Source organism: Balaenoptera acutorostrata, chromosome 18, assembly GCF_949987535.1.
Source record: "Balaenoptera acutorostrata chromosome 18, mBalAcu1.1, whole genome shotgun sequence".
NCBI classification, from domain to species: domain Eukaryota; kingdom Metazoa; phylum Chordata; class Mammalia; order Artiodactyla; family Balaenopteridae; genus Balaenoptera; species Balaenoptera acutorostrata.
In genome coordinates this window covers 9,848,392-9,871,290 of record NC_080081.1, presented here as the reverse complement: position 1 = coordinate 9,871,290, position 22,899 = coordinate 9,848,392, and the positions used below count along the sequence as shown (strand labels likewise).

The window sequence follows — 22,899 nt, the reverse complement described above, 5'->3', positions numbered from 1 at the left end:
GAGAGCACTGAAGCACGGCCTTTGGGTGGTTGATTTTAATAGCCTATGGAGAGATCTGTAGTTTGGAGCCTGTTTTTATATTAACTTCTGCACAATCGCCTAGTGGCCTCATGATGATTATTTTAATTGAAATCTTAGACTCCTGGGGAATCATGAACACTAGGGCCCAACATGAATAAAATCAGAGCATCTTTGATACCCGGGCGCGGTGGTAGATGAAGAGGCTGTGCTATCTTCAGGCGGCTCTTCAGATCTTCCCATCTTCTCTGATCTACAGTCAGCAGAGCCGTCCCCTTAATAAACAAAGGAAAACAGAGAGAGACCTTTTGTCATGTGCTCCACACCAAGGACATCGCAAATGGGCTGCTGACACAAACAGGACTAATGTGGGTTTAAAACAAAGATATTCTTCCAATACCATGGTGGTTCGATAAACAGGGTCAGAATTCTCAAACGTGGTCTCGAGAGAAGTTCCAGAAAAGAGGGCCGGGGGTTCAGAGAAGATTCAGCAGCCTTCAGTTGGCATCTTTGAACATGTATAATATTCAGGTTTGGGAAAAATCTAAAGAAGGTTTTCTACATGATTAGATTTTCTAAAAGAGATACTCTAACAGTGGTTAGTTTCCTTTCATAGTAGAAAAAACTGCAGCAAAATGATAGCTTATCAATGCTGCTGCTTCTGGTTAAGGCTATTGTGTCTTTTTAGAAATCATTCTGTTACATGCAATCGTGAAATTATTTTTAAGTGGTATGCGGTCAGCGAATTGCATATTTAAGAAATTTGTGCTGTGACAATCGGTTAAATGAGATCAGATATTCTTTGTTATATAATAGAGCGCATCATTAAAATGCACTTGAATATATTACATTTCATTACATTATATTACAAAGGCAGAAATATAATTTAAGAAACTGGAGAAAACCCACCTCCCCTCTCCCATCCTGCCTTTCCTGACACACAGCTAACTACCTTTCAGGGGTACATCCTCCTCACTGTGTTTTCAGACTTTTGCTGCTTATGTATATATAAATATATAAGAATGTGTTTGTTTTTAATTTTATAAATTTCTGTAATGGTATCCAACGTGGCAATTTACGCAGTTTGTTTTTTACTATTATTTTTTTTTGGCCGCACCCCGCGGCTTGCAGGATTTTAGTTCCTCGACTAGGGATCGAACCCAGACCCCTGCAGTGGAAGCACAGAGTCCTGACCACTGGACCGCCAGGGAAGTCCCCAGTTTGTTTTTATCTTCACTGAAAATTACATTTTCCATACAACTAGATACTAGATCTGATTAGTTTTTTAACTGATCACACAGTATCCCACTGTACAGATATGTCAGAAGTTCTCATTTTAGGTTTATGGACTATAAACAATGCTGCAATAAACACACAGGTACTGTCTCATGGTAAACATCTTGCTCTGTGGTAAATCTCTAGGAAAGGAACTGCTGGGGTCTAGGAGTTTACACTTTTCCACACTTACCAGAGATTTCCAAGGTGCTATCCAAAGAGCAATAACCAAGAAAATTGGTTTCATTCTACAAGTGTTCCCTTTTCCTTATATTCTTGCCAATACTTGACTCTATCAGACATTTTAATTTGGTCGTTTGATGGGTGTGAAATGTATCTGATTTAGTTTTAATATTAATGAGACGAAACATTTTCAGTGTGTATACAAGGTGATTCCTGTGTGTTCCTTTGTGAATTGCCTGTTCATATTCTTTGCTCATTTTTGTATTTGGATATTTACTTTTTGATGTTTTGTAGAAATTCTTAATATATTCTGGATACTAACATTTTGTCAGTTATGTGAGTTGTAAGTATTTTCTCTTAGTCTTAGCTTGCTTTTTTTTTTTAAATTTTGCTTAGTGTGTCTTTTATCATTCAGAAACTTTTCCTTTTAATGTAATCTGACTTATAAATTTTTTTCTTTATGGATTTCACTTTGTGGTTAATGTCAAGAACTCTACAGCTACTCCAGGGTCAAAAACACATTCTCCATGGTTTAAAAATGGTTTAAAATTTGCTTTTCATAGCTGGATCTTTCATTCATCTGGAATTCACTCTTGAGTATGCTGTAAGGTAGAAATGTCAGTTTAATTTCTGAGATCTAGACAATCAACGAATTATCCCAGCACCACTATGGATGGTCTCATCTTCTCCACTGACTTGTTGTGCTACTTCTGTTCCATATACACATGGGTCCCTCTTAGGGCTTTCTGTTCTATTCTGTAAGCCTAACTTTCTATCCCTGTAACAATGATGGCACTATTATACTTATCATAGCTTGTTTTTCCACATTTTTGTTCATGCTCACCCCTGTAAGAGTCTTATCAATCTAATTTATTTCAACAAACCAGTTTTTCTCATTCTTGAGCTTTTCTATAAGTTACTTTATTTTCTATATCACTAATTTCTGTTCTTTTATCTTTGTTATTTTCTTCCTTCCATTTTCTTCTATTTCACTTTGTTGCTCTGATTATAATTTATTGATTTGTGTATTTGGCATGTTAATCATCACTATTTGATTCTTCTCTAACATGTACACTTAAAAGCTATAAATTTCCATCTAATTACTGATTTATCTATACCTTGTGAGTTTTAATGTAATTTTTATCAATGATTTATCTAAATGCTTTGTGATTTTCTATTCTGATTTCTTCTTTAACTCAAAAATTACCTAGAATGCTGTCTTAATATTTCCCAATTATGGGGAATTTTTTGCTATCTTTTAAAATTATGATAGAGAACATGTGTACATTATCAATTCTTTGGTAATTATTGTTTTATGACTTTGTAGATGATACATTTTGTACTTGAAAGTAATACATAGTCTCAAATTGTCAGAGTCAGAGATCTTTATATGTCCATTGGACCAAATGTTTTCATCGTGTCAAATTTAACATGTACTTTTTGTTCTGATTTATGAGTTTCTTAGAGAAATACATTACTATCTATCTTTCATCAGAGTTTGGATTTGCTAGCTTTTTAAAATAATTTGGTTAAATATTGCTTTGTACATTTTGAGATTCAGGAATTCTATATTCTTGTGGTCATTAGTTTCTTTTGTCATTATATAATTACACTGTTTATTCCTAATAATGAGTTTTGTTTTAAATTAATTTTTTCTATATTAATAATGTTAAACCACTTTTTCTCACTAACTGCAAACAAATACTTTTCTCTGAACATAGAGGCATGAGTATCATTCCTTTATTAAACAAAACTAGATATTTTTGAATGTTGAACTCTGAAGGGATCCAAAACAATAATAAGCATGGTGGTATCATCTGACCATTAATATATGAAAACCTCTGAAAGTTTATTATTGTGAAATTAAGTTTATTAATCAAGCATATTATCTTATAGTAGGGAAATTAAAAAATATGTATTACTGGCATAGACTTTGAACTTTTAAACAGGCTTCCATTTTCTAGGGAAGACATAATTTTGCATAATTCTGAATTGTGAAAACATTGCCTCCAAAGCTTACCTGTTGTCCATATCTTTAAATCTCTCTATTGCCTGTATATTTGGAAATCTATTTATATACCTTGGGAATGACCATTAGAATGTGAGCTCCATGAGGGTAGAAATCTTCATATGTTTAGTTTTTAGTTTATGTATTTAGTTCCCTATGTCCTCAGGGTCAAGAGCGTCTGGCACCTAGTAAGCGCTCAAAGAAATATGCTGAATGAGTGAATAAAAAAATGAATAAATGTGTTATATAGGAAGTATCTCATGCACGACCACCTAAAAAACTTGCCAAAAAATATCTTTCCTAAAAGGTTCACGTAATTTAGAAATTTATATCTCCAATGAACTGGTCATGTTTTTAATGTCTGTTACACGATTTCTTCCGCTCTTCCCCTTTCCCTAAGCACACTTTGAGCTAACATCCACATTCCCCTTTCTCAGGCCAAGGGGCCTCTTTCCTCCTTCCGAACAGCGCTACGACCAGTGTTGTAAGCAGACCTCCTGTTATTCTTATTTCAGCCATTCCTCTAAGTTAGAGAGCTGCAATTAATTATGCACCTGCCTTCAGTTATGGGACGTTTTATGTTGTTTCATTTATGCTGCTGAATTGTGAGCTACCTTAGGCCTGAATTTGTCTGAAGTCGAAATCAGATCTGCTCAGAGGGCCTGGGAAGGTGTTCTGAGCAAGCAGTACCTAAACTCTGCTAACTGACTGATTAGCTTCAGCCCGCGATCTGCAATTCCCAGTGTCTGCTCCATGGCATGGCTCAAAGGCATCTAAAAAGACCCATCTTCCTCTTTCCGCGTGGTATTAAATTGAACACACTGTTGGGCTTAAAGAAACTCGTTTATGAATGTGTTAAAGTAAAACAGGGGGCTGGGCAATATGATCTCTATTTTTCTTTCTCTCTCTAAATTCCATGTTTCTGTGAGTTAGAGTAGTGTTGGGGCCCAAAGAGGGGGATTTTCAACTCGAACGCTTTGAAAGGCAGAACCAAATGACATCCTCATTAGGCACACATCAAAGGTGGCAATTGGCTGAGTAGCTGGTACCACACACTTGGAGCCTGGGGGGACGTGAATGAGACAGTCCCGTGTGCAGCTACACAAACCAAAGGGCCCGGCTGTGAATGACACGGAGCAGCACGGTGCAATGCAGGCAAATCTAGCTTTAATTCAATGCAGAGCATCAGGTGACGTTTTTATACCCTTGAATGACAGCAATGGGCACCACTTCTGAATCCTGGCCCCAGTTTCCACTCCTTATAAGCCCCACACAATGATTTCACTTCTGTAGTCTGCTTTTCCTTCAACTGTGCATTTCAGAGTTGTGAGAATAGAGAGGTGAGCGTGTAAAACCGCAGTGCACGATGCCAGAGGAAGACTGACCCTTACCCAACAGAGGGCATCTCAGCCATATCCAGAAGACCGACATCGAAAGTTCTCCCGAGCTCTCTTTTTGACAGGAAACTACACTTGCTGTTTTCTATTTGTGAGCTCTTACACTGATCGTTAGAGCTGTTACGAACTCAGCATGCCTCCCGAATTCGTAAAGTATGCAAAGTTTTTATGCGAAATTAGAAAAATCTTTTTATCCCATGAATTAGGATTTTACAATTTCTACCGCAACCCTCACCCCCATCCCATCAAAATTCTGAGTTCACCTACTGAGTTACAAAGAAGCATCCAATTTACATTTAGTGAAAGGCATATTACCTGTGATCAGTGCATCGGTTTCAGCTACTGTATTTTAATAACTTGCTGCACATCCTTTCAATTTGAACAATAGGAGATGCGCTTTTCAGTCCTCGGCAAATTAATGACACCATTACCAAAAGAGGAAATTTAGCAAGAGAATTGTGCTCTGAAATAATGTGCCTGAAACGCAGCAATGAGGTAGCTTGTAACATAGTTATAGAGATTATTTACACCGGTCACTTTACAGTTTAATGCGACTTCACGCCGTGTGTGGAAAAGGGAACTCAAAGTGAGCGGCTAGGAAAGAATAAACGCTGCGGAATTCAAACCAAGAATTCTTACCTTGTTTTCATTGAAATTAGCAATAACTACTCCAACAAAAAGGGTCAGTCCAATCATGCAACCCAGGAATACAAAAACATGAATATAGATTCCATGCATCTGTATAAATGAAAAATACGGTTATTCATCAAAGCCAATGAAAGCAGCTGTGGTAACATTCAAAGGATTCCAGTGTGTGCTTACCGGACCCACACGATGAATAATAACATCCCTCACTTCCACCCAGCCTTTCAAGGAGAGAACTTCAAACAATGCCAGCATAGCATTGCCCACATTGTCAAAATTAAAGTTCCGAGGATTCGCCCTGCAAGTCAGAAAGAGGAATGTTCCGTGGAATTCCAGTGAGAAGCGCCTGAAGGCAATATCTATAACTCTTTCCAATCTTGGGTGCAAAGTATAGGTGGCACTTGGAAGGTAGGTTAGATGGCATTTGTTTGCTAACTCATAAGAATGCATCAATGTGTTAGAATTTATTAATTATGCATTTATTAATTATGCAGTTAGTTACTAGGCAATAATGGGGTGTTCTCAATCGAAAACAGTAAAATGCTATGTCCCTTGACTTCAAGCTCCAGAGGTTCTGCAACGTTTCTGGCTGGTCCTGATTAGCATACCGAGGACTTTCTGGTTAGAACTTGTGCAGGAGATTCTTACAAAGGGGCATTGGAGTTTGGGTGTGAATTGTGAAATGGTTTTACATTAGGAAACCTTCCTAAAGGCATGAATTACAAATCCTGGTGTTAGTACAGAAAGTGTAAAATGAGTAGAATTTGGCCACTATATTTTAGTCTGTGTCATCATGTGAGCAGCATGCTGTGACCTAGTGATGCTTTAGAGGTTCCTGAGGTGGCACATACCCTGTGTGTCTCCAGATCACCCCCTCCCAGGTGGATTTTTTTCTCTCATTAACTCCAAATGTTCTCAACAGATACTTCTTGTAGACCCCAGTGTATAGTGTGCTGCCTACCGCACAGTTAACTCCTGAGTTTTAAAACATTTTGGACCCTCTATTTTTGGGGGGTCAGGGGATGTCTCATTTCTTGTTTTTCTGACACGTGTATACTTTTTTCTTTCCACTAACATCTTTCTACTACACTGCATCTCCCCTAGTCATTATAGGTCTTAGCTAACATATTTGTTAACAGAAGATTTCAGTGTCTTTTTTTTAATCCCCCTTTTCTGAGGCTATTTTAAATAATTAAAAGATTTAGACAACCACATGCTGGAAAATCATGACTATCACCACATTTCCTGAATTTGATGACCTGAGCTCAGGATTATTGACTAGAGTAGGCCTACTGAAGCCTAGCTAAATTATATTTTGATAATTTCTTTTTCTTGCTAGCACATTTATCAAAAGTTAACCTTCGGGCTTCCCTGGTGGCGCAGTGGTTGAGAATCTGCCTGCCAATGCAGGGGACACGGGTTCGAGCCCTGGCCTGGGAGGATCCCACATGCCGCGGAGCAACTGGGCCCGTGCGCCACAACTACTGAGCCTGCGCGTCTGGAGAGGCCGCGATAATGAGAGGCCCCGCGCACCGCGATGAAGAGTGGCCCCCACTTGCCACAACTAGAGAAAGCCCTCGCACAGAAACGAAGACCCAACACAGCCATAAATAAATAAAATAGTGTTTAAAAAAAAAAAAAAAAAAAAAAGTTAACCTTCATAGGAGGCAACATTCTAGGGGGAATCCGGTTTAGTATTTTTCTACCACCTTTTATGGTTTTCAAAACTAGAGACTATCATGAGATATACTTTTATAAGTTTTCTTTTTTTAATACTAAATATGTGGGAATCTAATAAGAAAACATAAAACTGAGACTGACTTGTTTTTAAAGGTTTAAAGCTGATTGGTAGAAATGTTTTCTATATAGTAAAAAAGCCCCACTCAGGAATTAATATTTAGGGATTCTGATTTATATTTTTTAAGTATGAAAGACAAGCATATTCTCTTGGATTTTTCCAACCTTTCCTTTTGGCGGTTTCAATTAAATTTAATATATTTTACAGCAGACAGAATCTGTAAGGATGCTACAGATGCCACGATTTTCTTGAGTAAGGATTTTTTTTTTTAAACCAAGTGAGTCAGCTCTCAGATCTGATGTTGAACTTTCTTACCCATCCATTTTCTTTATGTAAAAGTGCTTTTTTTAGCTGAATTTGCAGCAACCCAAACTATTCTCATGTTCCACATCCTTTAGAAGTTAGAATATGTTAAAATACACTTTCAGGCTAAAGCAAGAAAAGTAAAATGGAGAATCACAGACTTAAATTGCTGGAAGAATATACCACATTAAAAGTCTCAGTTTTAATCATATTGGATATGTTTATGCTTTGTTCATGATACTAAAATTGGAAAGTTTGAAGCTTTACCAATAACTACAGAGGACTTCAACAAATCCCAAACACAATCCATTATTGTCATTTTTCCTGTTGGCCTCCCTTGATCTGGAAGGCTATTTAAATATTATCTTTTCTGGTTAAGTTTTAAAAGATTACAATCTTGTCTATCCAATTCAGAAAAATGAAGGATCAGTTCTGACCTCACAATCGGAGTTTTCTACCTCCCAGTGACAAGTGCTCCAGGGACCCCAGGTCATGATAAGCAGAGCTGCTTCTCCTCTGGGAAGATGGGGATGCCATGGAGGAGAGGAATCGAGCCTCTGCCCTGGGATGTGGAAATGCAGGGGACGACATGGTCCAAGATGGTACCCTGTATCTTACACAGCTCTGCCATCGAAAGAAATCAGAAACTAGTACTTTCTGGAAGGCAGACTGCTTTTTGCCTCGCGCTTTGGTAGTAGCAATTTGAGTTTCCACAGCCTGCAACAACCTTACCTCTGCCTCGCCCCTCACTCTCACCTGCCCGTGGCTCCTCCCCCTTTCACCTGCCTAATTCCTGTGCACCCTTCAAGAGTTAACTGGGTGTCTTCTCCTCTAGGTCCTTCTCCCTGGTCCAGTCATCGTTTGGATTAGGAGCCTCTCTCCTGTGTGTACCACTGAACCCTTCGCCTCTCCGTACCCTAGAATCAGAGGCTGATACATCACGGAGCGAAAGAAACTTAAAGGTAAGCCTCAGGGCCCCTCCCTGACCCAGGTCCCTTCCAAGACTCAGGAAGGGGCCCAGGAGTGAGTTCACATAGTCATATGTTTCTGTTAAACTTAAAAAAGCAAAGTAGTTTTATATTCTTTTTCTTAGAGAGTGTACCCAAATTGTTTGAGCCTTAGACTCGACAAAAAAAATCTGATCTCTTTCTGCCTAGAATGTATCACAGTGTAATTTGAAATTACCTAGAGGTAAGCTTCTGGTGAACTTCAAGTGAGTCTAGGGGCTTATTTATGTAGCATTAAAACTTCAGCATATTGTATTAAATTATTTTAAATTTTATTTTCTGTTCTTCATTGGACTTCTAGCTCTTAGGGGTCAGAGGCCATAGCTTGTTCGCAGTGACAGCATAATTCCTGGCGAACAGTAAACACTTAGTAAATATATTTATTATAAAACTGAATGCTTTGTTGATTTCTCTCCCATGCATTTCCTTTTCCTAAATCCCAGACCTCTGCTTAAGACAAAACACAATATTTATAATATATGATATGTTTAATCCTTTTTACCAAGGTAATTTTTATCTCATCAAGTCTGAGTGATTCGGAAGAAAATGAATGTATTCATCTGAACAGAGAATGCAGAAGCCAGATTGTCTCCTGAATTAGCTAGTGCATATTTATGTCCTAATTATAATTATCAGAGCATTCCTCTAGGCTAATTCCCAGATATAAGTTATTTTCTTAATCATAAATTAGCCAATATAAAATTACAAAATTTTCAGCTGCTAACTCTTGACAAGATTATTAGAGAAACAAAATGTGAAAATTATCATGGTTACAGTTGACATTTATTTGATGAAAGATTTATATTTCACTAAAACTAACCCAAGTCACAATATTCTGAACAAATGGGAAAAGCTATTGTGATAACGTTCAAGTGATGTCCCTCTGTTTGCTTATGCTTTTAAAATGTCATTGAACTTGAAGTCCTTAATAATAGCTTACATAAAACATTACATTTCAATTAGCTGATTTTAAAATCTTAGAGAGCTGGTTTTATGGAACACGTGGAACGGCATAGGGTACAACCGGAAACAGCTTACTCTCCTCCTAATGCTACCTTCCAGTGTGCATTCTACTCCCTTCCTGACACCTTGGGGAGAGCCCAGAGCTTTTCGGTATATAGCCAGCCTCATTCTAAAATGCCCACTCCATTCAAACCTGTACCAGGATCCCACCCTCAGCAGCTCAAGCCTGACCCGTGGTCTGAGGAGGGAAAAAGAGTGTCAGCCACTCTGGTCCACTCCTCCTCTTGGTGACTGCCTGGGTCTTACAAGAAGGGCTGGGATGCAGCTGGGGTTCGAGACATCACATCTTGCGTGTCTGACTCTGCTGGACTGTGGCCATTGGTGCTCTCCTCACAGCAGCCGTTGTTCTTTCACGGAGCTCATTTTGGTGTTCCCAAGAAACACTCCATGTCTGAACAGTGTTTCTAGCTTCTGTGAACTTGGCACTTGAGCATCTGTCCCACATACAGACGCTGGACGCACTTTGTTCTGGACACCCGATAAGATGCCTGAGTCACCCTTGCTGGCCTCGTGCCTCCCTCGTCCTCCTCCCCACCTCGAGACGAGCCCTTTTCAGGGCGTGCTTTTCAAATACAAACCAACCAACCCAGAGTCCAGCCCCCCACCAATCACCTCCTCTATCAGGCTTTCACACTCTGGACCACCATCCACCTGCCCTAATCACCCCAGTGCCAGGCACCAGACCACAATGGATGGCCTCCATGCTCTAGAGCCCATTACAATTATTCAAACTAGCCATCCCTAAGCCTGCTTGCCCTGCCTCACCCGTTCCTTCCCAGGGAAACCACAATAAAGGCTCTTGGCCCCAGCTCTCCCCACCTCTCCGCCTGCTGATTCACCCTGCTGCTTCCCCAGGTGGTCCCCCGTGCAGTGGCATGCCCCCTCCTCTTGGGAACGATGAGTAACAAACTGTCTTTTCAGTGGTAATCCTCTCGATCTGTTGGCTTTACTGCACCTCACATTTCCTATGGCTACACTCCCCAGCATGAGGATGCCCCAGTGTGCTCTTTCTGCCGTGAGTGTAGCCTCTAGGTGATTCTCAGCTCCTCCTCCCGGAAACGTTCCCACAGCTTCTTCCCATAGGGGCACCCTGTCCCCAGCACACAGCCCTTGGCAGCAGGGTTCCAACAAGAAGGCTCAGGTCAGGCGGCCCTTGGCAGGGATGACGTGGCCCTCCAGAAACAGCAGATCAGCCCGTCTTCCCAGATGGTGAGGAGCAGCTTGCCCACAAGAGCCTCTCTTCTTGCCTTGCCAAACTCTGGTATCAACTGGTCCTTCCAGGGGTCCTCATATGAATGCGAGAAGCACCGTGCACCTTTCCCCACAGCGAAGGGGGCGTGATGCCATAGCACTCTCTGCTCTTGACTTCATTCACTACCATGATGTTATCTTTGAATGCAGTGTTTTCTTTTACAGAAGCTGGGTGACGGATGATGTTTGAGTTAGTTCTGATGGGATTGGTTTAGTTGGCCTCTTTAGAATGTCAAGGTACTTTAATCTCCCCTTGACCTCAACTTTGAGACTTTAGACAAAATTCCAAAAAATTTTGGAAAAAAAAATTGATGTCCTGACATAAGTAAATTATTTATGGTATAATAATGAGTTTTAATCTCACAACAAAATAAACATTTTATGCTTCTTTAATTTTTTATTGTAACGTAAATTAGACTGCTTTTCTAGTTAACACTGGGATAAAGATATTCCCATGTGTTATATACTTCTCTACCCATGCTCAAGCCTCACATCCAAAATTAATCTTTTTTCCATAGTTCTTTGGTATTAAAAGGAAACCAATATAAATTGTATTGAATTGTTTATGAAAGTGAATTTCATATTAGAGAAATGCCAAAGCAGGTAACAATGAGTCCTAAGGGTACAACTGGGTGAAATGCTATTCCTTTTAAAGAGTTTTGACATTTAGTAGAGAACATCAATTGTGACAAAAGCAGAGCAGTTTCTGTGGTTCACTCATTATTCTAAGAGGTAAAAAATGAAATAAAAAGAAAACAGATAACGATTTAAAAGGACAAATGAAGTTGATGGAACACTGTGCATCAGTGAAGCAGATTGAGAGATTCCATTCATAGTCATTAGGGAAATGGTTGAGAAAGAAGGTACCAGGTACTTCTGGCTTTGATGTGAATGCTTTGAAAACTTATTTAAAAAAAATTTTTTTAAAGAGGCAGTTAGATAAAATCAATTGTGTTACTACTGATTATTCCCTTCCAGGGTTTCAATAACAAAATCCTTCAATGTAAATGGGTTTTAAAATTGAAATAGTTTTATGATTTAGGCTTCTCTACAACTGTTATGAGGACATCAGATCATCCTTAAAGATATAAAGTCAGTATGAGTTTAGTTTTAATTTGATTAAAATTGTTAAAATTTTTAAAAATTGGTTTAAAAGTTGAATTAAAATTTGATTAAAAATTGATAGAAAATATTTTTTCTTTTAAGCCTCACTAATTTTTATTCTAAAAAATTTTTATTTTTATTGAAGTATAATTGATTTACAACATTGTGTTAGTTTCAGGTATACAGCAAAGTGCTTCAGCTATATATATATATATATATATACATATATATATGTATATACGTATATACACACACACATATACATGCTTCAGCTGTATATACATATATATATATACACACATATACATACATATGTATATGTATATATATAAAAATTCTTATATATATATTTATATATATAAATTCATATATATATATATAAATTATATATATATATATATATATATATATATATATATATAAATTCTTTTTCAGATTCTTTTCCATTATGGTTTATTACAGGATATTGAATGTAGTTCCCTGTGCTATACAGTAGGATTTTATTTTTTATCTATTTTATATGTAGTAGTTTGTATCTGCTAATCCCATACTCCTAATTTATCCCCCCCCCCCATCCCCTTTCCCCTTTGGTAACCATAAGTTTGTTTTCTATATCTGTGAGCCTTTTTCTGTTTTTTAAATAAGTTCATTTGTATCAATTTTTTTTTTAGATTCCACATATAAGCAATATATGATATTTGTCTTTGTCTGACTTACTTCACTTAGTATGATAATCTCTAGGTCCATTCATGTTGCTGCAAATGGTATTATTTCACTCTTTTTTTATAAGCCTCACTAATTTTTAAAGCCATGTGAGTCCAGATACATACTTTAAAGTATTAGAAAAATACTGCAGTGATATTTTATTAGTTTCATGAAGCAACCCTGGGACTCAGTGTACCACTTCCTCTCTTATTTTATTTCTTTTATTTTTGCATCCTGTTGTAATTCAGTGCTTTGCCTTGCATTACTTAAAATTATTTTAAGTAATTCTAGCAGAACTACTTTTAGTTTCATGCCATATTACACTGCTTTAAAACCTTATACTATATATACTTATATAGAACATGGATGGACCATGAAGGCCCATTATGCTAAGTGAATAAGTCAGACAGAGAAAGACTAATACTGTATAATCTCACTTGTGTGTGTAATCTAAAAAAACAAAGCAAAACAAAAACAAAAGCAAAACTCGCCCGACTAAACTCATAGAAAAAGAGATCAGATTTGTGTTTACCAGAGGTGGGGGGAGGAGAGGAAGTGGAGGAAGGTGGTCAAAGGTACAAACTTCCAGTTATAAGACAAATAAATACTAGGGATGTAATGTACAACATAGGGACTATAGTTAACACTGCTGTGTGATACACAGAAAAGGTGTTAAGAGAATAGAGTTCTCATCACGAGGAGAATTTTTTTTCTTTTCTTTCAACTGGATCTATATGAGGTGATAGATGTTAACTAAACCTATTGTGATAATCATTTACAATATATGTAAATTGAACCATCATGCTGTTTGCCTTAAACGTATACAGTGATGTATGGCAATTATTTCTCAGTAAAACTGGGGAAAAATCCCTTATACTGACAAATATAGCATCCTTCAGGATATTTTTCTGATATGCTTACCAAACACGGGGCACCCAAAATCCAGGTTTTTTCTCTCCAGGCCTTAATTTTAAATTTAAGTTCTTGGACACACTTACATTGATTCTGAATATTCCATTACAATCTTCCTAAAACAGGAAAAAAAATAAAAATAAAAGGAAGAGGAAAAGAACCTGGTCAGAAAATGAAGTCAGAAAAGATAAAAGATAAGAAACGTTTTTTACATAGAACGACAGAGGTCTTTTATATAACAGCAGAGATGTGCTTAGCTACTCAGCAAAGAGTAACAAAGACTTCAGAGATAAACAGGTGAAAGTTGATGCTGAAAATGTTAGTAAGTGGGCAAAGGATATGAACTGACATTCCTCCAAGGGAGAGACACAAATAGCCAATGAGCACATGAAAAGATGCTCAGCATCATTAGTCATCAGGGAAATGCAAATCAAAACCACAATGCGATACCATTTCCCACTCACTAAGAAGGCTCTGATCAAGAAGTCAAATAGCAAGCTTTGACGAGCACGTGCAGAAATCTTAATCCTCATACTAGAATCCTCACACACTGCTGGCGGGAATGGAAAATGGTGCAGCCACTTTGGAAAATAGTGTGGCAGGTCCTTAAATAATTAAAGAATTACCACAGGACGCTGCAATTCTTCTCCTAGGTATCTACCCAAGAGAAATGAAACATATATTCACATGGAAATTTGTACATGAATGTTTATATCATTATTATTATAAATAGCATTATTTACAATAGCTCAAAGGTGGAAACAATTCAAATGTCCATCAATCAACAAATACACAAACAAAATGTGGTCTATCCATACTGTGGAATATTATTCAGCCATAAAAATAATGAAGTACTGACACATGCTACAACATGGATGAACCTTGAAGATATTACGCTAAGTGAGAAAGCCAGCCATCAAACACCACATATTATATGATTCCAGGTGGAGACATGGCGCCAACAACTCAAGCTTCATGGCCTTTGCATGTGAGCTGTTTTAGAACGCTACTGGAAAACTGATGAACTCATAAAAGTGCTAACAAAAGATCAAGATGAAAAAAAAAATTAATTACGTGGGACTGAGTGAACTGATGAGGATGATTATAATTTTTGTAACTTTCTGTTTGAATAAAAAAAAATGTGAGCTGTGTGATCCAAATGTTGGGGTATCTAGTTTCCCCTTTTCCTTGGGTTTGTCTCTTCTTTTATAAAGGTAAACTAAAGTATCCCCTTCATCCACATGACACGCTTGGCTTTGGCCTCTCATGTTAGGACTAGAAAAGAATTCGTCCAAATACAAAGACACGGGCCACTTCTCACTATGCCAATTTTTTTTGCAATTATTCTGCTTGCTCCTGATGGTCTTTTGATGGCTAAGTTTTCTCATGAGCTTCCCACAGAGACCTCATTGTTCTGTGGAAAAGAATAAATGCCTCATGGTATCTGTATGTCTGTCTGTCCACCGTGTGCCCTCCCTCCCCTATACAAGTCATTACTCTTTAGCTTGGGCTGGGTATGAGCAGATAGTGTTAAATCACAAGGCTCTTAGGCCATTATTACCCCCCTGAGTCATCCACTATTCCTACGAAGCTTCATCTTGAAATGTTGTTATTATCTTTCTGGCCTCTATTCAGGGTGGACCTAAAATAACCCTTCTTTCCTTACATAAGCTTGTGGACTAATGCATCAGCTCATTATTACTGCCTTCATTTAGCTCATTTGGTACACCATGACCTTTATAGCATGTTCCTTGCATGTCTTGTCGGGTTTATCAAAATTCCTGGAACCTCTGGGAAGGGGAGTTAAAGGAAGCAGCGAGCCGGGCGATGCCTTGTGAAATAGTGTAAGGTCTGCCCATCCTAAGTTTGTCTCTTCTGCTCTGCCTCTTCCTGAAAAATCTCATTATTAACATGACTGATAATGTATTTTTGACTGGACAAAGATGTTACCTGTATTTTCTAAAAATTTGAGAGCTACTAAGCTTTATAATTAGAAGCCTCAAAATGTAGGAATGTCATAGTAGTATAAAGTTTATATTAGACAGCCATATTTGCTGGAAATATGGGAATAAGTGTTTTAGTTCAGCTCGGGTAGCCCTTTTGGAAGCATGCATTTTAATGAGACTTAAGCATTATTTTACCTGGGTAGAAGAGGAAATACTCTTGCTAGTTTATACATCAGCAGAACTGGGTTCACTCCATTAACCTACTTGTAACATCGGGCAGGATTCTAAGAGAATGGGACAGTGGGCGATGCAGCAGAGATTGGCTAATTATTAACCAAACCCCGCCCCCTTTTCTACAAAATACACCACGAAACTACACATCACGGTCTCACTTCAGACTGGTGAGGCCACGCTCTTTCCAGTGGAATGTGGGGTGAAGATAGATGCCTTGCTTCTAGGCTCTGCCTATAGTCCTCTGAGAGAGAGATGGTTTTCTGTTCCTAACTGCCAGCTAAACAGAGAAGACTTTGAAGACAGCAAAGGCTAGGGACACAGGACAGAGGAAGCATGAGCCATTGGGTGGTCATTTGGAGGAGAGCTGCCTGAATTATTCAACATGCAATAAATATATTCATTTCATTACGTTCAGCTACTGACATAATGGGGCTGTTCCAGAAGCTAGCCTCCTCTTATAACACCGGCCAAAGAAAGAGAAAGAAAAGAGTAGAGGGACTTCCCTGGTGGTACAGTGGTTAGGACTTGGCACTTTCACTTCTGGGGCCTGGGTTCAATCCCTGGTTGGGGAACTAAGATCCCACAAGCCATGCAGTGCGGCCAAAAAAAAAAAAAAGTAGAATCGAAAGTATTCAAGCTTGGTTCAAGCTTGAGTCTTAGTTGTCTTCATGGGGAAGATTCTGGGCAGCTAAGAGCTACTGCAAGGCCCTGACTTCCTAACAGAGGAATGTGGAGTGGGTAAGTCATAAGAAGGGGTGTGGAAGTCAAACTTTGCCTTTTGTATTTTGGGGGAGCTGTTTGCTGGTATGAGTCTCGGGTCACAGCAGAGGCAGGATTAAGTTAGGGAAGACCTAAAGGGAAAGTTTTCACATGGAATCTTGGGTGACTATATGGAAGATGTCAACAGTGGCTTGACCTTGGAATAGGAGGGAAGAACAGGACTGTCTGAGATGTGTTTTAATCTTATAAACCTTTACCAGCCAGAAGAGACACACTGCCGGCTTTAAGCAAAGGGAGTCCATGGGAAGAGTATTCTTAGAGTTCTGTTCTCAAAGCAGCCTCAGTGCATGGCTACCCAGGGATGGTAAACGTTCTTGGTTTTCATCCCAAAAGACAGAAAGGATATCTTACCCTTCTAATAATGTTGGGATCATTGCACTTGGCCAGTTTTCCAGCAAAGAGCTGAACTCCAAAGCTTGCAAAAACAAGCATTAATGTCAGCAAAAGAATGGAGACCTGAAAGAAATGGGTGAGACAGCAAATCTCTTGGTAAAAAATTATAAACAGTAGGTTTGGTTTGAGCAGTGATTATGAACAGGACTTTTCAGATAACATTGTATGAAATTCACAGTCTTTGGATGCTACCTTTTAACTTCTCCCCCGCAGGTCATTCAATTAGCCTAGCTGGAATGTTAAAAGAAGGAAATTAACAACAGGTTTTGAATTTTTAGAATAAAAACATATGACTTCCATGTAAGAAAACGGGCCAAGGTGTTTTTGACATGACTTGGACTTTTCTGATTTTGAAATCAACACTTTGCTTTATTTAATGGAACAAAAGAAAAATGTTGAAATAATTCTCTTTCCCAAATTTTCTCAAAACGGATGCATGTGTGTGTTAGCAGAGCCTACGTAAGGGGGATAGTGGCTTTGCTTTCTTGCGAGCTTGAGGGCTCAGGGCGTATCAAAGTGCCGCACGCAGAGGGTGTGAGATCAGTCTTGAGAAGCAAATCTGGCAATTGGCTGGCGCTCCCTCTGCTGGATGACTACTTTGGTCTCAGCAGAGAAAAGTGGCCAAAATACTGAACAAACGATTGATCTCTACTGGTTGAATAATCTAAACATATCCCTTAAAGATACTAAAATTACACAGAAACATCCTCTGAAGCAAGGCTCAAATAAATCATCTTCTAAATTCTATCAGGGCTCAAAGATGCATACACATTCATTGTCAGGGGCTATTCTGTTTTCCCTCAATTCCAGCTGTGGGAAAAGCCACAGTGTTATGGCTTTAGTGCAAAAAAAAAAAAAAAAAATGGAATTTTATAAATTTATTTATTTTTATTTATTTATTTTTGGCTGCGTTGGGTCTTTGCTGCTGTGCACGGGCTTTCTCTAGTTGCAGCGAGCAGGGGCTACTCTTCATTGTGGTGCTTGGGCTTCTCATTGGGGTGGCTTCTCTTGTTGCCGGGCATGGGCTCTAGGCACGTGGGCTTCATTAGTTGTGGCACACGGGCTCAGTAGTTGTGGCTCACGGGCTCTAGAGCACAGGCTCAGTAGTTGTGGCGCACAGGCTTAGTTGCTCCGTGGCATATGGGATCTTCCCGGACCAGGGCTCGAACCCGTGTCCCCTGCGTTGGCAGGCGGATTCTTAACCACTGTGCCACCAGGGAAGTCCCCAAAATATGGAATTTTAAACAGAGCTTTAACGAAGTATTAGCAGGATACTAACACAACATTGCAAATCAACTATACTTCAATAAAATAAAAATTTTAAAAAGTATTAGCAGCTATATGCCTGTAGTAACATAACAGCCTGTCTTTAAAACACCTTAGAATCAACTGCAACTATAGCTGTTTTTTCACTATAGGTGTGTTTCTAGAAAGCAAGATATAAAACTAGCTTAGTAAGTTAATTCATGTTTTCCATGCACAAGCAGAACTCATTAATAATAAAAAGAATCCTGTGATCACTCCTTTGTTGTAAGGCAAAGATTCTTCTTTAACAGATTGTGAGCAAAGAGCCTCTTACTCATTGTTTTATCTGCAGCCCTGCTCTTAGAAGACCCTAAATCAATATTTGCCCGACTAAAAAGTATATTTTCTCCTCAGTCATATTTCTAAATGTTCATTACTGTATATTGAGGTAGGGTATACCTGTATGTTACAGTTTTGAAGAGTTGTTTTATGTTAACACTCCAAAGGTCAAAGCCAAATTTTGTTCTATATGTATTTGGGAACATAGAAAATGAGCTTACGAGCCTAAATGGGTTAACTCCTAATATCGTCTGTGAATTCGATGGTGTTGAAACTTCTTCTTAATTTCCAGATGGGGCAACTAAAACCCAGAGTATAAATTAGGGTCAAGAGTTAGGAATGGAAGTGTCAGAAAATTCTATCTCTTTGGATTCTCCTTCCACTGTACTTTCCAGAAGGCTTCCCTTTAATTTACTAAAAATATTTGTTGAATTAAATATACCAATAAGCCAGAAGCATCCATGGGTGAAGTTTTTGAATCTGTGTTGTGTTTTGCTAGTACCTTTACAATCTTCTGGCAATAAACAAAATGGTAGACTTAACCTTGACAAGCGAGACTCACCTTATCCCCTCATTTGCTACATTAAGAGCTGGACTCCGTGAACCAGGAGTAAAGGGTGACTGTAACATACCAGAAAAATTTCCTTGAAGCCGCTGAAAAGTTCTCGAACAACTTTCCTCATCTGAGGCACCAGCTTGAATATCCGCAGAGGTCGCAGGCAGCGGAGAACAAGTAAGAGCTGAGCTCCCGACTCCGCAGGCACGTTTTGAGGCATCCAACAAAGAAATATCAAGCTCACCTAGAGGGAAAAAATAATCTCTAGAATTTATGCAATTTATCCTCTACTATCTACATTTTCTGTGAGCCAGCTGGCCACAAGTTTCCTTTAGCAGAGACTCCACGTGTTATGTGGGACGAGCATTCACTGGGTGTACATGCAACTCATCTCTATGGACTTGACCCAGACCTGTGAGCAGCCCCAAAGGAAGTCATCAGGTGTTTGCAGGGGGTTTGAAATAGGGGTGCCCACACCGTGGGCGTGGGTACTCCAGTGCCTCCTGCCCCTTCTTTTAACATATATACCGGAGGCTCCGCACAAGTCAGCAGGATTGAAATTCCTTTGATCGAGGATACTAAACCTCACGCTGGACTGAATACTCGCTATTTTGTTAATGATCTAAACATGCTACATGTTAATGGTAACAATTCTCCTTGTTGTGTTGGAAAAGACACTGATTTTATGCATTCTTGGACATATAGAAAGAAATTTGAGTCCCTTCCTATGGTTTCCCCATTTAGTTTAAATAGATAGTTGAATGGTTGCCTTCTCTGGCCTGGTATTTTGTGTGTTGGAATTGGCATACTCTCTCTAGTTTGCTTTTAGTGATAAGCGGCTCATTGATCACTTATATAATGTAGTTGTTTTTTTTTTTTTAGTATAGGTGCCCCAAGAATTGTGGTGTGCAAACTAGATTTGCTATCTTAGACCTCATTAATGTATGCCTTATGCATACAGGAATGTGGTTGATGTATTTGAACCATATCCATGAATATTTTTAATGCTTTTTATTTAGATTTTACATGCATGCCCTTCATTTGCCTATACTAAACTGCTGCTCTACTTAGGAACTCAGTTAATGGCACCTAAACCTCTGTATCTCACTCTTGTACCAAGAAATGCAGGAGATTTTATAAAACCATTAAGTTTTATATTCAGGAAATAACCGAAGACTTACAAGATATATAAATATGTCCATGACTCCACCAAAGTCCCTGATGACAGCAGTTGGAGTGAAAAATAAGCCATCTGCCATAATCTTCAGATTAAGCTCAATGCTCATGAATATCACAAACACATACTCGGCGATCTGAAACGGGCAGAAGGCAGGTTGGTCACAATGAATGCAAAAATTGCAGGTCAGCGTTTCTGTGCTTAGCTGTGAGTTGAGATTCGGCAGAGTACCTGCAAAGTAGGTGCGTGCATGACTCTCCGGAAGGGGGATTCGAACATCATGGAAATGCAGGAGCAAATGGTTACGATAATCATGACCCAGTCCAGGTACGTCACCAATCCCAGCAAATCACTGCCAAAGACCAGACAAAACTGAGAAATGCAAACATTCTAGGAAAAGGTGCTAGAAGTCAGAGACGATGCTTCTGTGATTCTATAAACGTGACTGACATTTTTAAAATGAATCGCCAATCGTCTGTTTCACAGCACAATATAACAAGAAAATAAAGGGAATTTTTATATTTTTATGCGGCATAAAATAGTACATGGAAACTTCAAATGTGCATGGAAACAGAGTTTGTAATGCTTACTAAAGTTGATGGTACTTTGTATTTTTCACAGCTCCCGTGACCGGATCTGTTTTAGATCTGTAAGAGAGAACAAACATATAAACTCTGTGACACAGCATGCATGTTGTAACTCAGCAGCATAGTACATATAAACATCTCATCTACCTAAAATTTCTCTCATACCCTCTACAAAATGTCTGTTATGATATATGTTAACTGTATGTGACTTTGGAAGGCAGAGAACATTAGATGAAAGAAAAATCAGAAGAGTTTGCAATTGATGCTTAGGAAAGCAAAGTTTACATTTTTCAAAATGCCTGATTTTAGAATTCATGACGCCATTCAACAATTTCTGACAAGGATATTACAAAATTAAACTTTGACTTCCATTTAAAAACATTCAAAGTCTTTGCCTTAGCACTTTGAAGCTGTTCCTCATAATTATTTAATTAAATATCCATAAATTAAATAGAATTCTTCACTCTGTATTTAACTGTGATCGTGTGGAGTAGTTTATATAGAATTTCTTGGGGTGGGGATTTATAACTTCTACTTTCAGGAAGCCCATGACCAGTCTTCAAGAATTAGCAATTAGATGTAAACATGGAGACAGCCAATGGGATAATTTCAGATGAAAAACCCAATTTGGGAACTGATCAAATCAACTCTACACTGCCAGCTTCTTCCTGTTGATGCTCTGTGAAAACTCAGGGTTTTAAATCATTATCACTCAGGTGCTTTAAACTGCGAAGGTCTTTCTAGAACAGGAGGAAGAACAGTAGACTGGCAGTCAGAGAGGGCCCTAGCTGGCGTCCTTGAGCAAAGCCCTTACCCTTGGCTGACCTAAATGCCCTCCTCTGTTGGAGAAGGGGGAACACAAATGACGCCAAATGGCTCCTGAGGTCTCCTCCAGCCCTGAGGGGTTAGGAGAATGTATTAGTTTCCTGGGGCTGCTGTAACAAAGTACTGCAGGCTGAGGGGCTTAAATAACAGAAACTTATTTTCTCCCAGTTCTGGAGGTGGACGTCTGAGTTGAAGGTGGTAGTAGGGTTGGCGCCTCCTGAGGCTGTGAGGGAAGGATCTGCTCCAGGCCTCTCTCCTTGGTTTGTAGACGGCCGTCTTCACATTGCCCCTCATTATAGCAGTCTGTGTCCAAGTTTCCTCGTCTTACAAGGACACCAGTCATATAGGATTAGGGCCCACCTGAATGACCTCATTTTAATTTAATTACCTCTTTAAAGTCCTTATCTCCAAGTAAGGTCACATTTTAAGGGGCTGGGATTAGGGCTTCAACATCTGAATTTCTCTGGATGAGGGGGGCACAATTCAGCCCATAACATACAGTAATGCTCATACATATGCTACTAATGATAGTATCAGGGAAGGTACAACCACTGAATGGAACGTTTTCACACTTTCTCCAGACTCGTAATGTCTTCTGGATATTTACTCAGAGTTATGCATGACGAGAAGCCCACTCCCTCCACTGGTTGCCTGCTAAACTTGGCTTGGCTTGTCCCAAACGCAGCATCCCCTGGGCTGATCACCCTCACAGCCTCTCACACATTTCTTCCACGTGGGGAGGGACAGGGACACTGGCCAGTGGGTTTTCTTCTCATAAGAGTTGGTAACAGAAGCACTAGTCAACTTGATTTCTATTTTGCACTATTCTAGAATTAAGGTATTTTGACCACAAAGAAACAACAAGTCTAAAAGAAGATGTGGGCAGTGACCTCAGCTCTGTCATTCCGTCTCCCCTTGGTTAACTGTCTCCAAAATAAAATATGGAGTTAACAACTCTGCTATAAATGTCTTGGGCGCCTGTGGAACTGAACAAATAAGAATGGCTGTGAAGTGCTTCATAAACGTGTGCTTTCTATAAATGTTAACTACTTGCAACCTTTGTTTCCCACCTGGTCGGCCGCTCAGCCAAGAGGAGCAGCATGGTCAAGTAGCCCACGGGTTATTTGGTGACCCCATTAGGACGACACGATCCTTCTTCCTCGGATGACAACTCCCCCTGCTGTTTGC

At 39.1% G+C, this 22,899-nt stretch overlaps 1 protein-coding gene across 1 annotated transcript in view; it reads right to left on the bottom strand.

Moving 5' to 3' along the window:
- Positions 1-22,899, bottom strand: part of NALCN (sodium leak channel, non-selective) — a 283,440-nt gene that overhangs the window by 22,660 nt on the left and 237,881 nt on the right. The window contains 9 exon segments of the mRNA XM_057532605.1: positions 200-293; positions 5,521-5,619; positions 5,704-5,824; positions 13,639-13,745; positions 16,941-17,045; positions 19,199-19,366; positions 20,304-20,435; positions 20,531-20,651; positions 20,890-20,946. Of these exon segments, the coding sequence (XP_057388588.1) occupies positions 200-293; positions 5,521-5,619; positions 5,704-5,824; positions 13,639-13,745; positions 16,941-17,045; positions 19,199-19,366; positions 20,304-20,435; positions 20,531-20,651; positions 20,890-20,946 (1,004 nt within the window).